This window comes from Micropterus salmoides, unplaced genomic scaffold, assembly GCF_014851395.1.
Source record: "Micropterus salmoides isolate LMB-PRFRI ecotype aquatic unplaced genomic scaffold, ASM1485139v1 Ms_hic_scaffold_4, whole genome shotgun sequence".
NCBI lineage: Eukaryota > Metazoa > Chordata > Actinopteri > Centrarchiformes > Centrarchidae > Micropterus > Micropterus salmoides.
Window position 1 is genome coordinate 30,535,354 of NW_024043372.1, and position 27,400 is coordinate 30,562,753.

Below are 27,400 nucleotides of genomic sequence, written 5' to 3' on the forward strand. Positions count from 1 at the left end.
ATGACAATTCTAAATTTCATAACAGCTTTAATGACTTAACAAGTTTTAACACCTAACCAAATTTAAAGTCTAAAGTCCAAAGCAAGATATAGATGCACAGTGTCAACTAGGATGTTATGATTACAGATTAAATAGTTGTTTCATCATCCTTCATGTTGCCATTTACAGAAAAGGAATTTTTCGACTAATAACAAAATCATATTTAACGTTTTTGATTATAATTAGCCAATCATTTGTTAAATAGAATTCTGCTATAAGCATCCAACTTGCATGGGTCATTTGCCCGACAGTGAGATGTTATTTTTCCTCCTCCGTGGCTCTGTTGTTTTTCCTGCTGATAATGTTCCCTGCATGTCACTGACTATTGTACAGGACTTGACTTCCTCTTAGCATTTTATACCAAATCAGGTCCCACATATTTACTCTTATGTACAGTAAGCTTATATATGTGTCAAGCAGTGAAATGAACCCAAGAAATGAAAACATTTTTTTTTGTGGATTTTACATTTTTTTTCATTCACTTTTACTCTCTTTGCACAGATTTTCAAAATCCACTACAAGTCCCTCGACCAAAGGTCCGCAGTCATCTGACCATCAAAGTGCAGTCCAAACTGATGCCCAGGCCGTGTCCCCCTGTCCATGGTCCAAAACCTCCTGTCGCCCCCAAGCCTAGGCCCCTGATTGGGCATCCCCCACACAGGGAGCCCTGCCCCCCCCAGAGCCTGAGTAACGGAGACCTGGACCACTCTGATGGGGAGACAGAAGATCTCCATAAAATGGCTGAGGAGAATCAGGACAAAGAGGAGAAAAATGAGGCAGAGTGTGGAGTAAATGACAATGGCACTGGGCACAATGACAAAGAGGACATAGTAGAAGGAGAAACTGACAAGGAAACAGAAAAAGATGTAGACAGATTAGATAATGATGGCGACAGCTTTGGCTCAGAGGACACAATCAAAGCAGAGGATGGTTCTACTGTTGACACTACTGAAGATGAAAACACTGACAATGACTTGAACCAGCCTGAAGGTGGCCATCCCACTGATGATGAAAATACATCAGCGCCTTCACTTCCTCCTGCTGAAATGGAGGATGAAACAGGAGAGGAGGAAGAAGGGGAGGAACAGAGTTGTAGTGAAAAGACTGAAACACTTTGTGGCTATACAGGTCACTCAGACAAACATGTAGAGGAAGAAAACAGTGATAAACCACAATCACTGAGTCTTGGTGACAAGGACAATGATACTGGATTTAATGAAGTGGACAGTGGACAAAGTGAGGATTGTGCACACTGTCCAGACGAGACTGAGCTGGAAGCTGGAGGATTTGCGTTTGGATTCAGCGTGCTTCCCACTGTAACTGAGGAGTATCCCTATGATGTGATTGGCCCCACAGATGATGCTAGTGATACATGTGAGTCATGTGACCCAGCTGAAACAGGGGATACAGAGGTATGGCAACCAGAACGGGCCACCAAGGACCTCTCTGGTTGTTTTCGATTCACATCCAGCACTGAGGATGTGTTTGGGCCTTATTCAGTCATTGAAGCTCTTCCCGAAGATATGGCTGACACTGCTGACCCAGAGTGGAGTCAGGATGATACTGATGACAAACCTTCAAATGAACCTCAAACAGCAGGTGCTTCTAATCTGGAACCTTACTATGTGTCAGCAGATGACGTGGACCAGCTAGATGATAAGCAAGCCCTCTCAGAACAGGGTGAGATTGAGGAGGGCACTGAGCAGTTGAATCAGCACAAAGACAAAGCAAAGGAGAATGAGTCAGCAGATGAGTATGCAGACATTGACGATTCACTCTGCACTAAAGCAGATAACTTTGAGCAGCTGGAGTGTGTCTCATCGGAGGATTACGTCGAGATAGGCGATGACGACGAAGAGGAAGAAGCGGAAAAGAAACACGTTAAAGGAAAAAGTGCAAAAGAGAGAACAGCTAAACGAGAGCAGGCTGTCATCAGCCAGCGAGCAAGCTGCCAGCCTCGCCTCAGGTTGTGCAACATCACAGTGCCAGCAGACCTAGACCTGGGTCGCACCCCAGAGCTCACCAACAGGGTGGTGTTTGCCCACACCACTGAGGCCTTTGAAGAAGACATTGAGGAACTGGACTGCCACATTGTGCCTTACTATGAAGACACAGACTCAGACAGTGAAGAGCATATATATGAAGAGGCGGGGTTTGACTCAGAAGGGGAAAATTTTGTGACACTTGATCGGAAGACTATTGTCACACGATCACGCTCTTATTCTGGGAAAGTTCCAGGTTATGTCCCAGAAACTGTACCGGAGGAGACAGGGACAGAATACCAGACTCATGACTACTGCACAGTGGCCTTGGATAAGAGTAATGAACCATTTAGCCATTCACAGCAGCCTGGGGTCAACCATTTGATCCCATCTATGAAGTCTCGTCGCTTCATGTTATATTCCCGGTCCGCAGAGGGTCCAGAATTGTGCTTGACCACTCCCACTGAGATCAGCCAATCTCTGAAGGATGACATCAGGATGAAGAGGAAAGATGATACCCTTTCACTCCCATGTGTCATAACCTCTTCTGGAAGCTTCTCCCAGCGTAGCCATCAATCATCCAGTGGTGTTTCCACACCAACCTCTCTAGTGGACATCCCACCACCGTTTGAGCTGGCATACATCACTAAAAGACCAGTCACCAAGAGTTCCCCATCCCTCCTGATCCAACATGAACCCAATGATGTACCTAAGAAGAAGAAGTCCTCCTTCAAGCGCTTTCTGGCACTTAAGTTCAAGAGAAAGACAGATTCAAAGGCTTTCAGCGATGGAAGTGTCCGCTCTTCACGTTCTTCCTCCGAGTCCAGCCACCATGGCCCAGTAAGAGTCATAGAGCTTGATCGCAGAAGCACTGGCAGCTCTCCTCAGCTTCAGTCCCACATGGTGAACCCCCCGCAGCGTCCTTTAGACTTGCCATCCACCTTTGTCCTCTACAAAGACCACCAGAGGAGGAAAGGTGACCCCAAAGCTTTTAGCAGGGGTGTCTCTAGAGTGGAGTCCTTTGAGGAGCGATCTCGGCGTTCCGTCATGCCGCTGCCTTTGACCAAACCCCGCTCCATCTCCTTCCCCAGTGCAGACACCTCTGACTATGAAAACATCCCAGCCATGAGCTCTGACTATGAGAACATCCAGATCCCAGGCAGACCCATCAGATCCCACACTGTGACTGAGTTTTTTGAGGACCCAAACCGTAATACAGTTTCCTGTAATGAGAATGATGGCTATGTGGATATGAACAGTTTCGCTGGGATTGACAGCAAACCCCAGACATCAAAAGCAGACACTGAAAGGTATAGTAAAAGCTCAGTAACGTTAAAATGGTTTTATATCATCTCAAGCAACTCTGAGAGGGTTGATTCACCCAAGCTACAAAAAACATGTGTTACCTTACCTTACATATTTTGCCTTTATTCATATCTATTTTTCTTTCTATTAGCCCAGGTTTTGAGATACCTTTCCTTGGCATGTCTGCTGCCAACTCTTGGTGGACCAAAAAGTCCTTTATAGACCTAAATCGGTGTTAATGGTGGTAATAGAGGTGAATGGCATTTTGTCTGTGATGCACACAGCACTCAAAATTCTCTACAATTCACAGACCTCGAACATTTCAGGTGGTCCAAATGAAAACTGTTGACTGTGTTCCTGCTGAATATTTTTATTGTAATTTTAGTGCTATGACCATCCCAAATGAAGTTCCAGTCACCTCCATTTTATTGGGGTTGAAGCAGAAATTTCAGAGGCAGATATCTCAAAAACCAATACTATCTGCATGGTTAGATAGCACAAACTTGGCTGTACTGACTCTTTAAGGTATTATGTTTTAGGTATTCATTAGCAACATCCATGACAATGATTACAACTTACACAGTTAATCATAATAATAATAATAATAATAATAATAAATTATAAAAAAAATAAATAAAATAATAATAATAGATTAGTTGATTGACAGAAAATCTGTTGACAATTACTTTGATAATGGATTAATCGTTTTAAGAATTTTTCAAGCAAAGGTGCCAAATGTTTACTGGTTCCAACTCCGTAAATTGAACATCTTTGGGTTTTTGTCTGTTGGCCGGACAAAAATAGGCTACATTTTCACTAGTTTCTGACATTTTATAGACAATTATAAACAATTAACCAACTAATCAATAAAATATGTCTATATAACATGTGAGGGTGTTAAGAGGGTGTGAGGGGAATCACTCTTAAAGTACTCAGCTAAGTTGTTAGCTCTGGACCTGCTCAGAGAGGCTCTTGACCCCTGAACAGCTGACAAATATACTTACACTGTATCCCAGATGAGCAGAGAGCACCTGGCTGAGTAGATCGGATCTTCCTCTTTTAGGAGAGTGTTCAGTGAGAGATGAGCAGCCTGCTGTGTCAGGCATTGCTGGCTTTGAGACGATGGACAATGCTTATGGGAGAGCTTACTCCTGTTTTTTCATTTGGTGGATTTAGAGGACACATCTGGTGCCGCTGCTTCCTCTGCAAGGCTGAGGTGTTAGAACAGGTAACGGCAATTCGGTAGCTCACTGAGCACAGGTTATTCACATTAGAAAAAAGTCATTATGGGCCGCAATTAAAATGTGAAGAAGTGTGGGGGAGTTCTTTTCACACAAGGAAGGAGCAGGATGAGGAAAAAGGTGAGACAGCAAGGGGGGTAATAGAAGGTGCAGAAGAATAAGAAAACAAAGAGTCTAGCGATAAAGTAATATGAAGGTGGGGGAAGTGAGAACATCAGAAAGGGAGCAAGAGCAGTTCTGGTGTAATTGCTCTCCTGTACCTGACACTTATGGTTAAGTTTAAGAGGGCTTTTATTAAAGTAGCTCTCTCCCGAGTGCTTCTCTTTCATTGGACCCTTGAGGGGCCACAAGATTTACTGCAGTGTGTGATAGAGTGAGGAATCACCTCAGTCAGACTGTACCAAATTACCCGACCTGTGCCACAGCTTCAGCCACTACAGGCCACAGTCTTTCCCATGTCTTAATAAAATAGTTGTGTTTGATGACCTGTGCGTAGTCAAAGAGACAGGGCATTACCAAGAGCTTCTTAAAAGGCTTAAGATAAGAATTTTGAGGCAAAATGCCTCTGCCTCAATTTGTTATTATTTCTTGTGGAGCCCTTTGTTTGTAATCCATGTGCAGCTAACTGTTGTTATTCCTACTGCCTTTCATAACTAGTTTGCCTATGTAGAAAAGGGTTTAGCTTGCAGTTCACATCATTTATGCAACTTTTCACACACAGAAACCTCATTGTTACCTCTCTTTCAGACATTCTGTGCAGCAGTACACACTAAATTTCCCCACTGTTTATTTCCAGTGTACTTTGAACTCTATACATATCTCAACGTTTGAAACCATTCAATTTCCGAGACAATGGTCCCTCAATGAGGGATCTTTTTCTCCCAGTGATGTCATCTCGCCTTCTCCGCATTCCCCCTCGAGATGCTTCTGTTGCCAGGGCCGCTCTTTGGTGTGTGTATATTGGTCTATTTTATGTTTAGTCAGTGGTAGGTGTTTGTCCCTCTCTTTGTGTGTACATCTTACACTAAACTCTGTCCAAGGCTGCCTAGCTGATGATGGCAGTGATTCATTGAGAACACATTCAGTCAACATGGCTTTAGACTCATAGAGAAAAAGTGGATTTTTGTGGTGAAAATGACTGAATGGCCTCAGAGCACTGCACACAAAAGTGCCGTGCCTACAGTAGCAGACACGCATTTTAAGGAGAACCTACAAAGCTGCTGTGCCACAGACCTGGCTTGTTTCCACTTGTGTGATTAATGTATAGCACCATTCAGACACTGCTTCAGCACAAGCTTACAGGCTAAGAAAAGAGACATGATCATTAGCATGTTCCCATTGTGTACAATGAAAAAAGAACAGGCACACTAATGATCCATCCAAAACCAAACCAAGGTGTTTGTTTGTAGGTGCGTGTGCATTCATGTGAAATCACACTGAGTTACATCTCAGCACGGCTTTATCAAAGATGAGGCTCCTGCTGAGAATGCAGTTTCAGCAAAATTGTTCTTGCCAAGTAGCCGTGTTGCAACAAATGAGATGTTGAAAAGGGTGTTTTAGCGGGAAAAAAAGCCCAGGTTTTGTGCTCAAGTTAGAGCCCAAGAGGTGCTCTTTATGTCAATTCTAAGCAGTTTCAGGTAGACTAACAACAGTAATGCAGATGTGTTGTTGTCCCATGCACACAGTAAACAGAGCTGTTGTAGTATGGTCAGTAAGATACTGCAAATGTATGCAAAACTGTACATCTGTAGCTTACCCTTTTGCATCGTTTCCACTTCAAACAGTTCAACATGAACCTCTTCAGAGTGATGACAAAGCCCTGCCATGGCCTCTAAAACAGCTCCTCCACCCACTGTTATGTTAGTGTTAGTAGTGATGAGGGAGCCATCTTAAGTACATTGTTGTACTGGGTGGTGGCTGTGTGCTGTGTGGCGAGGTGGTGGACAGGGCGTGTCGTTGGCTCGCCAAGCCTGGTGCCAGGCGCTCTGAGGTCATTGCCAGGTCATCCCCGGGGAGGAAGTGTCCAGCCTAGGAGCTTCCCACCAGCCTGTTTACAGGAAATGCAGCACGAGGGTGGGGCTCTGGCGGGAGGCAGGGAGGTGGAGACAAGAGTGGATAGATTGGATGACAGGAGGAGAAAGGGGTCTCCGTGGTGGGGTGGAGGTTCCCAGAGTCTACCTTGAACAACAAGATGAGGTGTGGTTCCGACAGGAGTGCCAGGTCTGCTGTTATTGTTGCTCCAGTTTATCAGGAATGCCTCCGGCCTCCTGCTTTATAGACCCTGAAGTACTCTTGGTGCAGAGTCATGGAGGACACAGAGAACACCGTTTCATATTTGGCCCTGAATCACAGCATGTCACATGATGTGGGGTTATTAGGATCCAAAGCCATCTTCTATCACATCACAGGTGAAGCCGCACCCGTCAGAGGCACACCATTTTCACAAATCACTTCATCAAACATTGTCTCAACAGCAGCAGCCACAGGCTACATGTAATCGCTTTTGCATGCAAGCAATTTAAATCTGCTCCCATTTTCTTAATCCCCCCATCAGTATGCCAAAATTCTATAGTTAGCATGCTAATGAACCTATTCAGCTGTTCATATTTCCTATAATAGCGCCATTCCAAGTTGAAAAAGGCCTGTCTGATTGCACCAGTATATATTTTAATACTCAATGTTTAGCTCAATTGAATTACATATTACAGACATCATCAAATTCAGGTCTTTTCACCGAGAGTCATTGTGTCCTCCTCTGAATTTGACACAGTAGATTTAACTTTGCCATGTTATAAAATACATTACAGTCGGCTAGCATAATAGCATTGCCTTAATGATCATGTAAAAGGGCTTCACGTGTTACCACATTATAATATCACACATTCACAAGTTTAAATATGAATAGGTTATATGAAGCTGATTGGAGATAAACAAAATCTAGATTTGGGATATTATGGTGGGAAATTTAGCTACGTTGGTGTAGGAGAAATTATTTATATTAATATAAAGCCATTTATAGCACTTTTTTTCTGTTGGACTTGCCTGGGGGAACATTATTATAGATTGGACACAACCATCCATTATAGCAAAGAAGGGACTGTGCTGTTGAGGGTTGAGGGTGAAAATGTGATAGTGAGAATCTGCAGTGCTTTACTCTTGGATGTATGAAGAAAATTCCCCTCACCCGTAGAATAAATCAGAGCTTAAGAAAGAGTTCAAAGAAGACCCATCCCTCCTGTTCTCTTTCCTTCCCAACATCACACAGGAGCCCACCCAAGGATGACCTGTCCACTCTGAGGTCAACCATGAGTAATGTGTGTGGTGTAGTGTGAACCTCATGGAGTAAGAGTATGTCCAAAAGGAGATGAAGTCTAAGACAGCAAAAAAAAAGTGAAAACTCACAATTTCTCACAGTCACAATTTCCTAAAGCCCAACATGATGTTTTTAAATTGCTAATTTTGTTGACCAACAGGCCAAAACCTAAAGATATTCAAGTTTACGATCATATGAGATGAATAAAAGTAGCAAGTTATCACAATGGAGAAGATGAGAGCAGAGCAATGTTTGGCATTTTTGCTTGAAAAACGATGACTCAATTATAAAAATAGTTGCTGATTAGTTTTTTGCAGCTCGACTGATCTATTAATCGACGAATAGCTGCAGCTCTAGATGGGAACATCTGTAACGTAGTTTGAAATACAGTTAAAAGGAAACTTCTGGTTCTGTTTTTTTGCTGTTGTATTCTTCATATTCCTCTGGATAATCAGCCAAATATGAATGAAATTATAAAAGAATTTTCAGAAACAAGTTTTAAAATAATTTTTTGAATCAAAGACACCAATCAGTCCCCTCAGAATCAAAGAGCATTTTTTAATATATAGCATTCTGCACAGATGAGGTAGAAACGTGTCATAGAAAATGCAGACATAATACTGTAGTTTCCCTAAATGAAGAGGGTCAAAAAGACCAGAATGCAAAGGAGCTAATGAAGATATTTCACTTTAAGTAAGCAGTGCAGCCTGTAAATAGCTCAAGCTATTGTTTATTTTTCCTATAGCATCATAAGTCATTATCAATACTTGCTATTGCAGAACTTAATGAACATGTGTCCTTGTGGTAGTACGTTTCTACACATTTTGCTACTCTGCTGCACTCTGGATCTTAAATTGACCCAATAGCACAGCTATAGGATAAGCTGTCCTTTAGCTGCTTTGGAAATATGTGTTATCCACTTATCATCCTGGTAATGCGAATTTTGTCAAACATGCTGAATGGGTCTTAATGGGCCAGAGGACATTAAGAATTACCACAGGTAGCATTTAAAGGGATTACATGTGAAATGACCTAAAGTGTGCCCACTCAGGTAAAGCCACAAAAGGATTACCAGTGTACTAACACAACTGTGCCATCTGTGAGAGGAATGAATCCTGAAAGGGATTACAGTGTGCCACTGGATGACTCCTTATGAGGGGTGGAACCGTTTAGAGACACACACAGGAAACGTGAAAGCATATATTTACTGTGGACTTGGAGTATTGCTCAGTGTTTTGAGAATAAGCTGCTATAAAGCTAGAATGCAGTTGCTTTCTACTGTAAATGTGAAATTTGGAATTTGTGTCCTCAATACCTCCTTGCATTCCCAAATGAAAATATTCAGCTTCTTACATTATGGTTATATATGGTTATTATATATAATTCTACAGAACCCATGCTATGGTGTGGATGATGTTATAACATTAAATATTCATATTTAAGAACCAGTGCTCATTTGCTGTTTTTTTGTCTTTTCTTCCCTTGGCAGTGCCTACACAGAGCCTTTCCCAATGAACCACATCTCCGCTGGACTGTCAGCTGATGAAGACCACGGGCGTACCTCAGAGGAGGAAGAGTGGGTGGCGGAGCAAAGTTATGATCGACAGGTGAGATATGGGATACAGAGACAAATGAAAGCAGGGAAGAAGGTGGTTAATTCAATCCTCTGAGCTACCAAATGGTCCAGCAAATCAACATAATGAGCAAAAACTTCTGCGAGGGCCTTATCGTATGCCTTAGGTTGGAATTTAAACTTCCATCAGACAGATTTTAATATCATACAAAGAAATAATAGCACTGAATCCATTGTTCTGTGGCACATATACAGGTCCAGATTGATCCATTTGATACCTTCTTATTCACTGTTGTGTTAGTTGAAATGTATCACCTCAAACTCTCCAGACTTACATACAGTAAAAGGCAGCCATTTTACAGTAGCTCAGAGATGGCCCCCTCCCTTCCTGCTGCTACCTCAATAATATCAGGCCCTTGCTCTCATCATGTGACACACATTTCCTTGTTTTCTTCTTCTTCAAAGAAAAAATACAATACAATGAGGAAAAAACAAAGAGGAAGAGAAACAGAGAGACTTGAGTTGGCCCCAGGAACAGTTTCATTTAATAAAAGTGTGTGTTTGGTTTTATTTCAAAGGAAATGAGGATCAGTGTGTCTTTAATGCAGTATTTGTGAAATGCCCCACGTAGGAAAAAATAACACTGATAAAGCACAGGAGGCCTGCTGGTAAACCCCTAAATGGCTTCAATGTTATGTTTTGGCTCAGATGTTTTGAGACCCTGTGATTAGCCTCTAAATAAATGGGCAGCATTGTTGTCACCACACACACATAGCCTCTCATACATAATGCATCTGACTTTAAAAGCCCTGTATTTGAGAAAGCCTTCGTGTCTATGCTGCACTGTAATGAAATCATCAGTCTTATTTTGACAGCAGAAATCTAACAAAAAAAAAAAAAGTGAATTTGCTTTTTCACCACTCTCCTTGCGCCGCTGTTCCTATTAATGTTTGTGGGGAGTAAGTGCCCACAGAGAGCCTTTAAACATTAGCTGTGTTCATTCATCTCCCACTGTTCTCCCTTCCCATCACCCAGATTGATGGCCGATCCCGTGCATTCTACATCGCCAAAGAGCTCGTCGACTCAGAGAGACTGTGAGTGTCTGCACTCCCCATTTGCACACCTCTCCTGAATGTCATCGAATGTCTCAAATGTGCTGCATCAAAATCTGATGTTTTGTCTTTTTGAGGCACAGTATCTACTCTCCAATTCCTCCCAACTGCCAATTACTTGTGTCTTGTGTAACTTATTAAACACACCAACCTTGCCCCTGCCCTGCTACATACATCGTTCTTCTGATGTAGTTTTCCCATCATGCATAATTTAGAAAATTTAATGAGTCTTGTAGAAAGATTAACATAGTTGCATAGAAGGTTGGAAATTCCTTTTCACGGTTTAATTAAATCTTGTGTTTCTCTCTTCTTGTTTTCCAGACATGTCAGCGCCCTCAAGTATCTTCAAGAGGTAAAAAAACAAAACCCTTTGCTGCCACGCCATAAGCGTGTCACACTAGCTTCAAATGTCTCCTGCTTCAAGGCCTATTACATTTTCTTGACAACCTACTGATAACATTATATCCTGCGTCTGCTCTACAGTCTCTGTCTCCTTCTTCTACTATGCTCAGGTTTATCAATGTTATTGCAGCAAGATCTACTTCCGGTTTTGATAAAGTAGACATGTTGTGCCCTGGTGTGGTCAGTTGTAAGATGACGCAGCCTGCGTTAACCAGGCGCTCTCGGTGACGCTGTCCTTGTATCATTATTCAAGTGATATGTGTACTGATACCCAAGGAACTTAATTGGCAGACTGCTACCTAAAAATCACAAAAAGGCAACAAAACAAGTATAGTTAATGCAGGACTGAGGATTTAAAGGTGAGCTGTGGTAAACCTCTCGAGGTCGACCATGCATTACAGCCAACTGTTGTCATCTATTTCCATCATTTCTCACTCACTGCCTGTCAAAACAAGACCGCATCCCTGCAGAGTTAGGAGCAAAGGCAGATATTCACCAAAAAATACTGCAAAAAAGCTTCAAAGAATTATTTAGAATTTGTATCGAAAGGAAAGATATAGAAAAGAGGTCAGATGGCAGCACATTTTAAAGAATGGCATGGAATGAGCAATGGAGTTGCTATTAATGTTACGATTGCCAGTACAAACCTGACAGGTAGAGTCATTGAACCCAGAGAAGCCCATCAGTCAGCCTGTACCTTATAACCTTGAATAACGTCATAACCTGAATTTCATATCTGTGTCCCCTCGCTATGAAAGCGTGCTGTGAGTGCAAAAGCAGCTGCTTTGTGTAATGTGTAATTGAATGCCATTAAATAGCAACTAATGCAAATATTATACAATGGACCCCATCTGATAATCATAAATCTGCAATCTCATCATGATGCTCAATTATACTAATTAGCTGCCGCATGCCAACACTGACAGAAACATATGCTGCAAGTCAATATGGGCATCAGTGCTTCAGAACTGACATTTTGGCCGCAATGCCTGTGTTTAGCCTGAATGATTAATTCAGTGTAAATGATCTGTTTTCACAAATTCTGACTTGTAAAGAGACAGAGAAACCTTGGCTTAAGCTCCTCCTTGGTGTAACCATGCCACTTCATTGACTCTTTTTGCCACCTTTCAAAGGTGACATTGAGGGCTTTTTCATCATACTGTTGCATAATGCATAGGTACAGTGTTAGGGTCTTGTCATTCTTCAAACTTCACACTGGGATGTGTCGAGATGTTATTTACCATTTGATGCAGAGGGATGTCATAATTGGCATGAAACTTGAGTAATTCAGCTGGGACCCACTCCAGCGGCACAGCATGCACAAACACAGAGTTTGTTGGTGTGGGGGGGGGGGGAGAACAGGAGCAGCGTTAAGTGAGAGGCACACATGAGCTATTGTTCCATTGTTTGATAAGGAATAACAAGAATACAAAGAATTTCCAAACCCTGTCTCCACATAGGAAGGGAGGCCGTGCTCCTCTTCTAAAGGACTTTCCCCATAACAGCTTCAACATATGAGGCTCAGACTCTCTTTTTTTTTTCTCGTTTGTAACCCGTGACCTCTGAGCAGATTCTCGGTGCTGAGTTATGACCGAGCATGACTGACTGCTCAACCAACTGCTTAACGCTGCTTCTTGACCTGCCTTACGTGAGGAAAATAGGGATATGGTGGAGAGTGGACTGGCGAAATGGAGAGTAAAGCTCTTCTCACTGTCTTCTCTCTTATGTGTGTGTGTGTGTGTGTGTGTGTGTGTGTGTGTGTGTGTGTGTGTGTGTGTGTGTTTTTGTGTATGTGGGGGTGGGGGTGGGGGGTGAGTGTTTGTGTCCAACCCTGTGAGACAGAGTCAACCAGAGCTGTTCTTCTCCCCGGCAGACATGATGAATGTTAACTCTAACGCGATCGATTGTGCATGATGAACGGTATGTTCTGAAGCGCCCAGTGTCACCACATTGTCTCGCGGTCGACTGGGACAACTCTATTTGCTTTATGTCTGTGCTTTACTCTGTACTGGAATAGATGGGCCCCAGGCACTTATGCTTTACAGACACACATAGGCTTTATATATGACATGAGTTGGGCAGACAGCTTTGCCAACAGAGAAAACTGAGATTTTTTAAAGCATGTTGACACCTGGTAACGATTCACCTACTTTCATCTGTTTTTTTGTCTTCATTTGCTGAGTAGATAAATAACCTCTCCACTGGTTTTTCACTCCCATGTGCAATAAGTCCTCATATTAGTCCTCTAAATCACAGACGCTGCAGCTATTAATCCCTGTGGCTTATGTTTTATGTGTGCTGAATGGACTTCAATGGAACATTATATATCAGTGAATTTTTCGGCTCTTGTCTACTGAGAAATTAAAAGTGGGGATGTACAAACCAGCATTGTGTCATTGAGCACCAAGGTCATTATGCAACAGCACCTGGTGTGTAAGTCTTGTGCAAGTAGGGCCGCCTTTCCTGAATGCCTGGACAGAGCCCAAAGTGGTGGGCAGGCACTGAGGTGATTTGAAGGGAGGGTGGCAGGAAGGATGTTTAGGGGGATCTGACCTTCCTGCCTTCCATTTTCTCTCCCTCTTCATTCCTCATTACTTTATGCCGTTCATTTATCCTGCTCACCCTCCCTTCCTCCTTTCATCCTAACTACCATTTCCGACATTCCTCTCTCTTTTCCACACCACACTTCTGTCTTATTAAAAGTCACACAAACCCTGTTTTCCCTCTCTTGCGCAGGACTTTAGGTCAGCAGTGACAGAGGCTGAGGGTGAGGAAGGGAAGCCTGTGCTGGAGGAGCAGAGGTTAGGAGAGATATTGGGCGTGCTGCCCCAGGTCTACACCCTCCACAGCAGCATCCTTGCTGAGCTGGAAGAACGCATTACTCAGTGGTAAGAAGCACCATGGACTGTTGGCCTGTTGTCATACATCAAATACAGCTGAGCCAGAGTTGAGACAGACTAATGCAGTATGGAGTAAGAGACTATGGACATAATTCTCCACTGATGTCACAATAATTATACCATCCTACCCCTGCTTTAAAGTGCACAGCAGGATGATGTACAGTAGTTCTAGTGCCTTAGTATGAGACCCTCAGCAACAACTTCTTTCTTCACTCAGCATTTTAAGATGTTCCACAATCATGAAAGGGACAACGTAACCCCTTAGAGACCAAAATGCTGTGCAGTCACAATGAATGTAGCATTTTTTGTAAAGAGAACGATTTTCCACATGCACAACTTACAATCAAAAGTCAAATATTTATCTGTTTGCAGAAGGTTGTCATTCCAATCATTATGGAAAGCAATAATTAATTTATTAGTAATAATAATAACTTACAGACACTTGGAATTCACTGCGATTTATACAGTAGACTTGTTTTGATTTTTTTTTCTTTAACTCGCAAACATTCACTGTACATGAAGTGACTAAAAATAATTAGTACTTAGTACTTAATTTGATTTTCTCTGATTTTCCGTTTTGTGTAGGGAGGAGAGCCAAAGGGTAGCTGATGTGATCCTGTCACGTCGGGAGGACTTTGGGGTGTTTGACACCTATATCTCCGAGTATGATCGCAGCATGTCCTTACTGGAGGAGAGCTGCAGGAACAACCAGGCCTTCGCCAGCATCGTCAAGAAGTTTGAGGTAAACACTGAAAATACAGACTCAAACCTGAGCAGATAAAGGCAGCTCTTACTTGTGTGTGTCTCCTGCTTGTGTTGGTATGTGTTTTACTGAGCAGACTAAATGTGGGTTTGGAGCACTGTTCAATACCAAAGGATTCTCTCCAAAGGCTAACAGGTAGAAGTATTTTGACAGTCACATATTCAAATCTCAGGTTCAGTTTCCATGTTTGTGGAGGGAAAGGGAAGCCTTGTGGGTGTTTCCAAGGAGAAAAGAACGAAGCTTGTATTTCCCCTGGCACTCACTCGGCGACCCTCAACTTAGATTTTGTCACCCAGCTTCTACAGAGAGATTATGGCCTTTCTAAATCCTCTCTCCATCCCCTCTCCATGGGACTGACCTTTCCACTCTCATGCTCGCATATTTCATACCCACTCCACACCAAATACTAATTCTTTGTCCAGCATGAATCTCTTCATCCGTGATCTTCCCTGGAGAGCAGGGAAGTGGGATTTGGATCACCGGATCAAAATTCAGCAAAAGCTCATTGTAACACTGTCATAGTGGTCCACAGATTGTGTGCTTGGTCAACTTAATCAACACTTAATCCTTATGTTAAATTGAAATGGGTTTAGTCCAGGCTGGGAACAATACAAACAAACTGACTATTTTTAACTAAAAGCCAGGATATCAAGAGAGCCCATAGAGAAGAATAAAGCTGTGTCCATGTCTATCGAATTGATTCACAGTTTAAAACGGCTGTGCAGGTTACCCTGAATAAAAAAAAATACAAAATAAAAATGATTTCCTCATATTTAGTCTTTGTTTAGTAATTAGTAGATTTTATATCCAATATTTAGTGCTTCAATTTGTGTATCACATATTAGTAAAAACACTTTCCCAGGCTTCTGTTTATGTTAAAGTTTGGGTTTCACAACTCAGCACCTTTCTTCCTAAATGTTTGCATTACCAGTCCCATGTTGTTCTCTGATTCACTGTGAGTGGCTGACAAAATGGTTCCAGGCGTTTCTAGTTTGATAAGAAAAGCGAATGGACAAGGTACCAACTGTCTCCGCTCATGAATATTCAGCAGCATCTGCCCCTTCCCAGGATCACTTAGGCTTTGCCAGACTTAGTGGCATTAATGTAAAGAGAAGGGAGTATAGGTAAGAGAGGAAGACTTTGAACTGTCACCATGTTCAGTAAACAATGACCTTCAGTATCTTACAACATGTTCTCACGCTTGGTCTATGTCAGGTAAAAATGGAGCCCTTGATAAGCTTGATCAAAGTTAATAATGTGTCACTTCATTTTAGGCTCACAAAGTTGATATTAGCCCCTTTTCTGACATCATAAATCATCTATCTGGAGCAGCCATAAAATGGATTGATTTAGAAATAGGAATAAGTGTATGAAAGGATATCATCTTAAGGGCACAAGAATATTTTTTTTCCCTGTGGAAAGGTTGGTCAGAATAAATATTGGGTTTCCCTACTCCTCACTTGTGTCCATGTAAAGACTGTGATTCATCTTACACCTCTAAAATTAACACCCAGAGGCATATTCAATAACCTTTCCTCAGTCCACTGGCAAATTCAACACACCAGCCACAACAAACACACACTGCATATTGTATTTACGTTTCCCAATATGAATATAAGCCTGTAATCGGGGTCTGTCCTCCACACCCTCCCACACCAGGGAATTATGTGTGTGTGTGTGTGTGTGTGTGTGTGTGTGTGTGTGTGTGTGTGTGTGTGTGTGTGTGTGATGTTGAATCAGAGCACTGCCTTGGGAATTGCAGGGTGTGTGTGACCCCACTGTAATGAGGTAGAAGGAGGGCTAAGGGAGAGCTAGGGGGATCGTACGGGTCACACAATAGACTATACCCACAACTGAGAGGGACGACGCTCATTAAATTAATCTGTTGGTTGTGTGACACTTCACAAGTCATTATACTTCATAGGAGTGGAAATACCCATCTGAATGTCTTCATTTACTGCTTGCAGCCGTTCTTTTGCAAATTTGCAGTGTTCATTCATCCCTTTATCAGCCTCAGGCTACAGTATTTTCTTCTCTTTTGCTGTTTGGAGACTTAACCCCTTACCTCCCTCAACACCTCTCTTTCTTCTCTACCCGCCTGCTCCTCCATCATTATTGCTGCAAGCCAAAGTCCAGCAGTATAAGTGGTAGTAATTTCATTGTGGATGTGGTGATGACAGTGATGAAGTAGCCACAGACCCTGATCGGATCAGAGCTAGACCCTTACAGGATTAAAGCCTCCTCTCCACAGCCAGTTGCTTGTTTACCACACCATCTATAAACATTGGCCAACACTGTGTGGTGTGTGTGCCTGTGTCTCCCCTTTCTGTGTGAGAGTGTTTGTGCCTCGTTGTATTTGTGTCTGATTGTTTTGCAGGGGCATGTCCATACACGAATTGTGTGGATCTCCTGAAACTGGTTTTATGAAATCTCTTTCCCAAGCACTCCAGCTTGGATTTATATTCATGTCATGGCCCATGTTTGTGTAAAGCCTGGTGTGTTTTCTCTTGTGCAAGAAGCCCATGAGGAGAGGAGGCGGCTGTGCAGCAGGTGGAGTGAGAGCGATAGAGGGAGAGAGCGATGGAGTGAATTCCTTGTAAAGGCAGCTGGGCAATGAGGCAGACAGAAGCTAATTAGAGAAGCAGCCTCCTTTACAACTCCCCAATTAGATCAGCTGTGTGTGTGCAGGCAGCAAATCAGCTGGCCGTGACAGAGTCTGAAAGGTGTGTTTGTTTGTCCGTGCATGTGCGTGTGTATGCGTTTATCTCCTAGCACAAGGCATCACACGCTCCCTCTTCTCTCCTCTTCCATTTGGCTCGCTGGCCCAAACAAACCACACGCTAATTAGCATCTCTGGAAAGCCACTTCTTCTGAACAAGTGTCAATTGGATGACAATTTACAAGCAACACTTGAGGAAAGCGGATTTTCTGAAGCCAGGCGGGTTTAATAATGGAGAGCTGGTTATTATTGTACTGGATGCATCATGCAGTGATCAGGAGGGAGGAGGAAGGGGAGAGGGGGGCAGAAAAGTGGGAGGAGCTGTAGAAGTAGAAGTTGAGTGTGTGAGAAGTGTATTCTTGAGGGCCTGCTCATTAAAAAAGGCATCAGCTCTCTGTTTGACTTTTAACTCACCTCCTGCACTCTAGACTGGGATCATGAAAACAAAGAGTGGTGTGTTCAACTCGGATCCTCCCCTTTTCAGGCCTAATCAGTGGTATCTCACCACAAGCCCAAGGAGGGGCTGTGGGGAGGGGTGCATCAATAATATATTGTATGAGTTAGTTTGTGTGTCTGAGATGAGGTAAGTATGTTTGTGTGTGTTCTTGTTTGTGTCCGTGTGTGTGTGTCTGTGTGTGCAGTATAAATAAGATGAAGATGCTGTTTCCCGCAGGGTGCTATCTGTGCCTCTCTATTGAAGGATAGGACTTCATTGGATTAGAAAAGACTAAACGTGTGTGTGTGTGTGTGTGTGTGTGTGTGCGTGCCCAGTCCCCCGTTGCTCCTCTACCGCTCAGGGCATAAATACCTGTCAGAGACAATTAGATCCTGATTGATTTTCTAAAGCTCTCTTTGATTGTGCCAATTTCTGTCCCCTTTCACCTGCAAATGACTACTGAGAAGAAGAATGGGAGTAGTTCAGGTTTTTTGTGTCCTGGAAAGATGCGTGAAGGTCAGCCAGTCCGAACAATATTCCCTTGGTTACTTGTGACCTTGACTTGTAGCATTGTATTATAGAGGTTACCTACATTTAGAAGACACAGAGCTGTGGTGTCCTGGGTGCAGTCCAGGGACACCCAAAGGTTATTGGGTGGGACATCATCATCACATTGAGGAAATTTTTAATTTCACTATAATTTTATTCATCAGAAATGCTCAGATGTCTGTGCCATATACAGTTAAACAGTAGAGAGCCTAAGTCCGTCCCCTCAGCTTCTGCCCTATGGGACCTTATTTTGGCAAAAATATGTACACACTAATTTTTTTATCCCATTTGAACTGTACCCTGAATTAAAAAAATGATGGTTGTTAATTTAAAAGACAATTTGTCCGTCAAGACAGCCGCAGCTTGTTGAAAAACAGTAAAGTAACATTTAGTTTTGGGTGAAAACTGCTCAATGAACTATAGCTCTCTCTCACACAGTACTTGTCATCAACATGTTAATGCTGTAATGCTAGCTAACATCCATTGATTGCTTGCTACCAGCTAGGTTACATTGCTATGTTCCACGCACAAATGTATCTCACCTGATGTTTTTAATCCATCGACATTTTGTCCTTTCATCATCTACACATGTAAGTTCTTTAACATAAGCTTCAGTCATTGAGAGAAAAAGTTACGTCACATACGCGACTTTTGGGCTTGTCGTCTTTCCAATTACGTATTTTCACAGTCTTAGACTTCAGCAGTTTAATGACAAACTCCAGCTGTCTTGATTTGCAAAATGATCTTGTGTAATTCAGGCCACAATTCAAACAGGATCAAAAAATGTGTTGTCGCCATTGAGTACCGTGCATATTTTTCCAAAATAAGATCCCATGCTGGTTCACAGGAAGGGGAGGGACTTATGCTCTCTATTAAATAAATGAACACTAATAAAAAAAAACTTTTCATATAGGATACAATCCAAGTTCAAGCAAAGACAATGAGTGACTGGGACAAGTTTAAAGCATCTTTACCATAACATTTTTTGAAAAGTTGTGATATATATATATATATTTCCCTGTTTTGAAAATCTAACTAGTGTGTGTGTGTGTGTGTGTGTGTGTGTGTGTGTGTGTGTGTGTGTGCAGACAAGAAGCCCAGAAGAAGCTGAAGTCCCACTGAAACACCAGCTGCTGCAGATTATAGTGAGGATACTTCAATATCGAATGCTGCTCACAGGTAACACACAAACACATGCATAGAAATCATTAAAGAAAGTCATTTTAGCAATTACATCTTAGTAATAATTATCTGCTAAACTTAGTGTAGAGTAACAGTAGCACATGTAGAGAAGATTCAGCTGACTCAGTAAATTACATGGCAATATCTAGCTAATGCTGGTTTCACTCACAATGCCATTTTTAAACTTGCATCACTTCGATCGCTTTCACAATGCGAAATCTGAATAAACAACCCACCATTACAGCTGTATGAACCCAAAACAAACATTTTGCTGTGACTTTGTTGCAATAAACGGATCAAACTGATGCCGAAATAACCACACCATGATGCCGATTTGTTAAGTCATGCTTTGTCAGGTCTGTCAGAAAGATTACAAGCTTACAACTTCAAAGAATGCTTGTTTTTCAAATGGAGTTCGAGTCGATCAGGGCTATGCTATGCTAACTTATTTTACAGTAAAGTACAGTGATAGCTGGAATCAAGAGACAGACACATCAGATTTCAGAACCAGTTTAACTTGCCTCGTGCACTGATCACTTAAAGAATTAAATTGTCACCATTTTCCTTAAGGTGGGTTCACACCAACCTTGTTTAGTCCAGTTGGAGTGTTTACCCTCCTGGTGAGATTCATTTGGGTTGGTGTGAATGCCAGACTCAAATGAACAAACTAGCTGGAAAATTGAATCAATGCATCAGCCTTGCACTGGTTTGATTCAGGAACTGGACCTTTAGGTGTGAATCCGCCTTTAGCAAGAGTTCAAATGTATTTAAATAGTTCCGTTTGAGCGCCATGTTTTCATGTTTTGGCATTTTTTTCTGTCTTCTCCAGATTACCTGAACAACCTCTCTCCTGATTCTAAAGAATATGAGGACACACAAGGTAAAGCTGCAGAATGGGGCTCCGTGATATTCATAACCATAATAGCGATGTTTTTTCAGTGGTCAAACACTATATGCATGCACACTGCAGCTGCTCGATATGTATCAGGCCCTAGTTGTTGAGTCACAGTCAGTGTGTGTCTGTATTCAATTCATTTAGATAAATCTCTCTCTTTCTTTCTCTGTTTGTGTTGCAGCTGCCTTGGTGATCGTGTCCGAGGTGGCTGACCAGGCCAATGACAATCTGAAACAGGGGGTGAGTTTACTCTGGATACACTCCATGTGTTTATAACATTCACACTGTTTAGCCCCTGTTGAGCTTGATATATATTCACAGCCCAGCGTGCCGCTATTGAGGCACGTCTTTATTCTCTGTTTGGCAATGAAAGAGCAATTTTGGGATGGAGCTGAAGCGTGAAGAAGTTAGACAGCTAAGGTTTCCCTGTGTGTGAATCCTTCTTCTAAATGACATGTTGGAGTGAAGGAGAGGTCTATCCCTCTTTGGCGCCGGCCTCCACAACTTGTTGATTAACGCATGGGGCAAGGAAAGATGATGTCATCAGAAAGTCCCAGGTGTATGATTACAAAGGGAGCAGTGTAAGGGTGGGCATGACTTATGCTCCCCCTCAAACATGAGCAGTCCATGGAGATCATTTGCTAACCCCACAAACCCCGCTATCTTTCTTGCCTCTCACTGTCAAGATCCCCAGTGCCTTTGTGTTCCATCCCCCTACCAGACCCCCCCGCCATTAAGTATTCAGTATCACATCCCTTTCCGCCACCCTCCCTTTCATTCATGAACACACAGGGACAGTTTCATTCTCTGTCTTCTCTTCCATCTATCCCTGGATAGTCTCCTGCCCATCCCTAAGCTCTCTCTGCTCCCTCAGGAGAACTTGCTGCGTCTGGTCCACATAGAGTACAGCGTGAAGGGCAAGAGGGACCTCCTGAAACCCGGAAGGGTGAGAACTTCTTGCCAGTGTTAAAGTTTCACTAGCAAAACATTGTTTTGTAATAACATGTGAACAGCAGTTGAAGGCCTTCACAGGGTCTAAAACATTTGACCGCCTAACATGCCTTCCTTATATGTGTTTTCTCTGTGTGTGTTGTTTCTTTTGAAAGATGTTTGTCAAAGAGGGCACACTCATGAAGGTCTCAAGGAAAAGCAGGCAGCCCCGACATCTGTTTCTGGTAATATTTCATTGTTCTTTCTGTATCACTCTCACTTTCAGATACATTATTAGACTGTAAAGGTAGCATTTATTCCCCTTTTGTTCCCTTCCGTACATTCAAAGTGATATTATTTCAGCATTTTGGGAAATATGCGTATTACCTTTCTTGCTGAGACTTAATGTAGAAGTAAAGATCTAATGCCACTTTCATATGTGTTAGCATAAAGCAAGCCTCGATCTGTCCAAGGATAAAAAACAATCTGCCCAGCAGAGCCTATAAAGTTCACCATAGTTGTGTAAAAGTGACAATTTGTGGTTTTATTAGGGGATTATGTGCCAGGGTATTTCTTGGCCAGGCACAGTGCCTTCCTGGAGTCTGTAGTTTTCTGGCAACCTCACATGATGTTTTTAGGACAGATTAATCAAACGAGATATAACATAAGCTTCAGATGAGTTGGTAGGTGTATTTTTTTTTTTACTTTGGACAAATCTAGGCTAGCTGTTTTCCTCGGTTTCCAGTCTTTATGCCCTGCTGGACAGATATGGGAGTATCAATCTTTGCGTCTAACTCTCAGCAAGAAAGCAAATAAGCATATTTCCCAAAATGTCAAACTATTTCTTGTAGGTCATGAAAATTATTCCATGCTGTCTGGAAGTATATTACATACTTTTTGCCACCCTTTATTGAAGCTGTATGATGTTTTCTGAGTGACATATTGTTTCTATGTATCTCAACTAGAGTTTAAAATAATGTTCTGTGGGTTTGAACAATATCTGGATGCACACCATGAGCTTGTATTGACAAAGGGGTTAAATCATTACCACATAAGTGATTCAATGTGGTGCACTACGGTTGAAAACACCTGCCGTATTATTGAAGCGCCGGTGAAAACAAAGCTAGCGTGGTCTGCGAAAATATGGGGGAATGTTGGGCGGAGGTCGGTCTGCGAAGTAGGTGAGGTTGGGAGGGGGGGGCTGCGAGGCCAAGGCTGTAAAAGACCTCCACTTGGCACCACACCCATCAAGAAAGGGCCTCCCTCTCCGCTCTTCTCCTCTCCTCTCCTCCCCACTCAGGACTTGTTTTCCAGGGCCCCACTTCCTTACAGGATGTTTGGTGTGGGTCACTGGATGCTGGCTTCCTGTGTATTGGGAGGGGACTGACAGCAAAGTGAAGGCCAGACACCCTGTAGAATGCAGGGAGGGGGAGGTGATAGAGAGAGATGGTGGTGCTACACAAACATTCATCGTGAAATAGAGAAGCCCACTCTATTGTTCCATGTGCAATCAGTGCTGTCTCATGTTATGAGTAATGCTTGAGCTACATATCCGCGGAAGCAGCATTTATGATTTTGGCTTTTTCTAGTTGATCCAGATGGATCACAACTTGAAGATATGGATTTATTTATCTTTCTAAATTTTACTGTATTCCATCATTCTCTCTGTCCTTCTAAATAGGATAGCAGTTGAGCTAAATAGCTGAAGAGTACTGGAGGGTGATCCTTGTAGGGCATTAGGGTTATATAGCCATTCGCCAAGTGGACGGCTTCAGTGGGTCACGTGTTATTTATGGGCTTTTAAGGAAAGAAAATCCAAACAACAGTGAAGATGAAAGCCATCACTCACCTAAGCGACAGAGAAAAGCTGCAACCATGTCACAAGCCTGGGCTCAAAGAAGTAAGAGAAGCAGGGTGAATGAGTGAGGGCAGGGATTAGATATATAAAGCTGTCAGAGGGAAGAGAGTGTGAGTGAAAGAGGCAGGTGAAGGTTTAGTGGATGAGTTGAAATACTGAAAAAGAAATATCTTGGGTGCCAAGGGGTCAAGTAGGTACATGCCGTGCCTCATCTGGGAAAGTCGTTTGAGAAGTCTGTTAACTTGGCTCTTGGTTGGGTTTCTGTGGAAGGAATCTTTGAGTAAATGAGCAGCGCAGGGTGGAGCAGACAAATTGCTGTGGCTGCAGCCCAGAGGTCGCAGGCAGGGCTCAGCCCTGGCTATCATGCGCTGTTTTGTCTCCAGCCAGTGAATCTGTAACTGCGGCTGTTTGTGGTGTTGTTGTTGTAGTGAAAGTGGCCGGTTCCACCCAGTCCTGGTTCTCAGTGTAGCCTGAGAAGGCTGGAAGGGCGAGGGGAGGCCTGGAGCCCGGAGCAGGGTGGAGAATTCCTGGATGCTGCCTTTACAGCCCCAGCGGATGTTTAGAGCACACATTAGGTGTGACCAGTGATGTCATCTCTTTTGTATGGGAAAATATGAAATACCTCTCATAACACAATGGACTCTCAGTGTGTTCACGGGATCACAATGCTTTTGGTCTGACCAGCAAATAAACACTATTAATGCTTTTTTTGTTGTTGTGTGCATGCATACATGGGAATTTTGCACTGAGGGGTTGCACAGACATGTGTGAATGCTGTGAAAGGAAACATAATCTAAGCAGTTGAGCCCAGACAATCGTTTTCAAGAAAGAAAGAATACATAAAGACGTGTGTGTTGCAATTTTAGATATGTCTGTGAAGGTAACACCACCACCTTGTGGTAAATTCTGGGAATTACATTCAGAATAGTTGAGTTCACATTTTAATTTATCTACTATGTTGTTCATTTGAAGAGCATGATAAACAAATGAAATAAACATAATATACCTTAACCATCTTATTTGCTCTTTCTGTGTTCTTTATCAGATGAATGATATAATGCTGTACACCTACCCTCAGCAGGATGGGAAATACAGGCTTAAGAACACACTTTCTCTGTCCGGGATGAAGGTACATTAACTTTGCCCATCTCTGACTATCTCATCTCCAACTTCTCTGTACAATGTTTATTGGCTGAACTGTGTCTTTGCCCCTCACACACAGGTGAGCAAACCTGTCCTAGACAACGTGCTGAACTGTCTTAGGATTGAGGTGTCTGACATCACTATTACACTCTCAGCCAGGTGAGCATCCGAAAGCTCCAAAACCTTGAAATAAACAGTGTGAATTTGTCTATGACTTTTCTGCTGTTCAAAATGACTCCAGACATGAAGCCTAAAGTGTTTCAGAATTGTCAGGTGTGATTGTTGGGCTGTTTCTCTCTTCAGCTCAGTTGGAGAGAGGGAGGACTGGTTCCACACATTGAGTCGAGCCATAGCAGACCATGCTGCAGGACTCTGTACGTTTGGTGGACCCTGCAGTGAGGTAAGAAATGTTTTTAAAGCCTCTTTGATGAATTTAAAACTAGTTTTCATATGGGTTGGTTCACAAAATGCATCAACTAAAAGAGAAACAGTAATAATGTAGTTTGACTAGTTAAAACACATTTTACTACTGAAATATGTAATATTCCTTAAACTAACACTAATAATTGGGTGTGTTTTGTAATCGCCACCTTCTGTCTCACCACATACTAACATACGGTTACAATAAACCTACCTACCTACCTACCTTTCTGCTTATAAAATCTTTCTACTCTTTCTAATAGGCCCGGGAGAAGTTGTGGATGGCTCTGGGTGAGGCTGCTCCTGTACTGGTGCCAGTTTCTCATGTGATGATGTGCATGAACTGTACCTCTGACTTCAGCCTCACGCTGAGACGACACCACTGCAACGCCTGTGGCAAGGTCAGATACACAGACCTGCAAAAACTACTTTGGCTTGTTGGTGATCAGTCTTTACCGCAGTTTTGTGCCACTGTACTTGATGCCAAGTTTCAGGAGATTGCCAACCTGGACTAGAAGTACTAATAGAAAGATAATAAAATAAATGGCTATGTATAGCCATTATTCTATGTTCACTGTTTAATATCCATAAACTGTTGAATGAAAGAGTCATAATGTCAGTCATCAAACTGGTCACATGTTTTATTTATTTATTTATTTTTTCTGACTGTGAGAGTATTTATTGTTGTTGTTAATGGTCATTGCTCCTTTTGGTTCAAATATCAAGTATCAGGGGGGTCAAAGCAATGGGACCCTGTCTGTGGTTTGTAAGTCTTTATATTCTGTCTCTCTGAACAGGTGGTATGTCGTGCTTGTTCCAGGAACAGATACCCACTGAAGTACCTCAAAGACAGGGTGGCCAAAGTATGTGACCATTGCTATGCTGAGCTCAGGAAAAGAGGTGAATCTCAGCTTTCTGTATGTAGAAGTGGCTCACAGGTGGATGGGTACAGTGGAAAGAAAAATATCTTTGTATATTTCCACTTTGATATGGTATTAACTGTGTGTGTTTGTAGGTGGTAGTGTGTCGGGGGCGTGCGGTAACTCCAGCCCTCGGACTCACCGGGCCAGCCGTCCCCTCTCGGCTGTATTCCAGAGCCTGCAGCCGCCTAGTTTGTGGAAGAGCAGGAAGAGCACCTCCCCTCTCAACCAGGTTGACTACAATTCACATTTGCCATCTGTACCTATATTTCATTTCAAACATGCATTTGACAAGCCTCAAAATAGGGCACCTTCTGGGGCCAATTTTGATCACAATGTAATTTCATTAATTCCATTTCCTCTTATCATTGTGAAGATTGAGGTTTATGCACAGTTAGTGATGCTCAATTTAAGATAGTTTGTTTTGTATGAAATCATGGTCTATTATTCACTAAGCACTAAATAAAGAGTGTTGCTGTCCGGGTAGCTTGAGCATTACTTGGAGTTTTAAATAGTCCACGAACATTTTCATCAGCTTGTGCAGGAAAGCCTGTTTGGATAACTTGTAAAACGGTATATATCTATTAAATGGAAGCCATAGAAACAGAAGTGGCAATACAAACACACTCCTCTCCTAATCACAGAAACATAAACAGACCTAATTAACAGACAGTGTTTTGTGTTGTGAATTTCAGAATTCTCTGTGCTGTTTCAGTGTCTGACTTACTAGCCGGTTCGATCTGCTCTGTACAGCTTTACGCAGTTTCTGTCAAAAATAGACTCTCAGCATATTCTATGCGGAGAGCCGGTGGAATCCAGGTGGATTCCCAGTGTTTAATCAGTGTTGGTGACAACATATAACCTTGACCATTGAAAATCATCATTATTACTATTGTCAAGCAGCTAATCCACTTTCACAGACTGACTTTTTGTAAGATAGACATAAAGTGAGCGTTCCCTGACTGGGAATCAAACACAGGCGGCGGCAGTGAGAGCACCGAAGCTTGTGCAGTAATGTATTTTTGCATAACTCATAAAACAGTCATCTATATCTATTAAATGGAAGCCACAGAAACAGTAGTGGCAACACAAACACACACCTTTGCTAATCACATAATAATAAACAGACCTAATATTATTAAAACATACTAGAAGATGATGATTTAACTGTTGTTAACTAACTAACTTGTGAACATGACTATGTATGCTGGTCCTCACATTCTCCATCTATAGAACAGACTTGATTCAGTGACTACCCTCCAGGGAGAGTTGGTGGTAGTGTTAGCCCCCTAGTCTGCCTTTGATTGGGTTAGCCAGGACATGATGCAAAGCTGGTGTGCGTCAAGTGAGAGTTCTTGAAAATCTGGTGGTTGGAAAAATTGCGCTTTTCAAAATTTTTCAGCTAAATGAGTGTTCTGTAGTGTCACCTGTGATAGGGATTGTTGTCAAAAACAGCAAACAGGCTTCACACACCTCACTGATGGCAAAAAATTCAAAGTGAACACAGAAGTCGCCAATTGAGCACAGTAATATTTAGCACTTTAGCCAGACCCAGCATGCACCTGCTGGTCCTGCAACATTGTGACTGTGTTTGATTCAAGTCACTAGCATTCTTGCTGGGTGGGGCATTGAACCAGTGTTTACTTGAGGGAGATGCAACCTTGTTTTCAACTATGCCGAAGTACAATAATGTTAATGGTGAAATTCTTTATAATATT

General features: G+C 42.4%; 1 protein-coding gene across 2 annotated transcripts in view; it reads left to right on the forward strand.

The window, feature by feature from the left end:
- The window catches only part of fgd5a (FYVE, RhoGEF and PH domain containing 5a), a 33,901-nt gene that overhangs the window by 1,744 nt on the left and 4,757 nt on the right, over positions 1-27,400 (forward strand). For both annotated transcript variants that reach the window (XM_038696232.1, XM_038696233.1), the window contains exons 2-18: positions 541-3,331; positions 9,370-9,487; positions 10,489-10,547; positions 10,887-10,917; positions 13,704-13,855; positions 14,453-14,609; positions 19,423-19,513; positions 20,346-20,396; positions 20,593-20,651; positions 21,286-21,357; positions 21,518-21,586; positions 24,245-24,328; positions 24,422-24,501; positions 24,646-24,742; positions 25,026-25,163; positions 25,560-25,662; positions 25,778-25,914. In XM_038696232.1, coding sequence (XP_038552160.1) covers positions 541-3,331; positions 9,370-9,487; positions 10,489-10,547; positions 10,887-10,917; positions 13,704-13,855; positions 14,453-14,609; positions 19,423-19,513; positions 20,346-20,396; positions 20,593-20,651; positions 21,286-21,357; positions 21,518-21,586; positions 24,245-24,328; positions 24,422-24,501; positions 24,646-24,742; positions 25,026-25,163; positions 25,560-25,662; positions 25,778-25,914 — 4,289 coding nt within the window. The remainder of the gene's footprint in view (positions 1-540; positions 3,332-9,369; positions 9,488-10,488; positions 10,548-10,886; positions 10,918-13,703; positions 13,856-14,452; positions 14,610-19,422; positions 19,514-20,345; positions 20,397-20,592; positions 20,652-21,285; positions 21,358-21,517; positions 21,587-24,244; positions 24,329-24,421; positions 24,502-24,645; positions 24,743-25,025; positions 25,164-25,559; positions 25,663-25,777; positions 25,915-27,400) is intronic.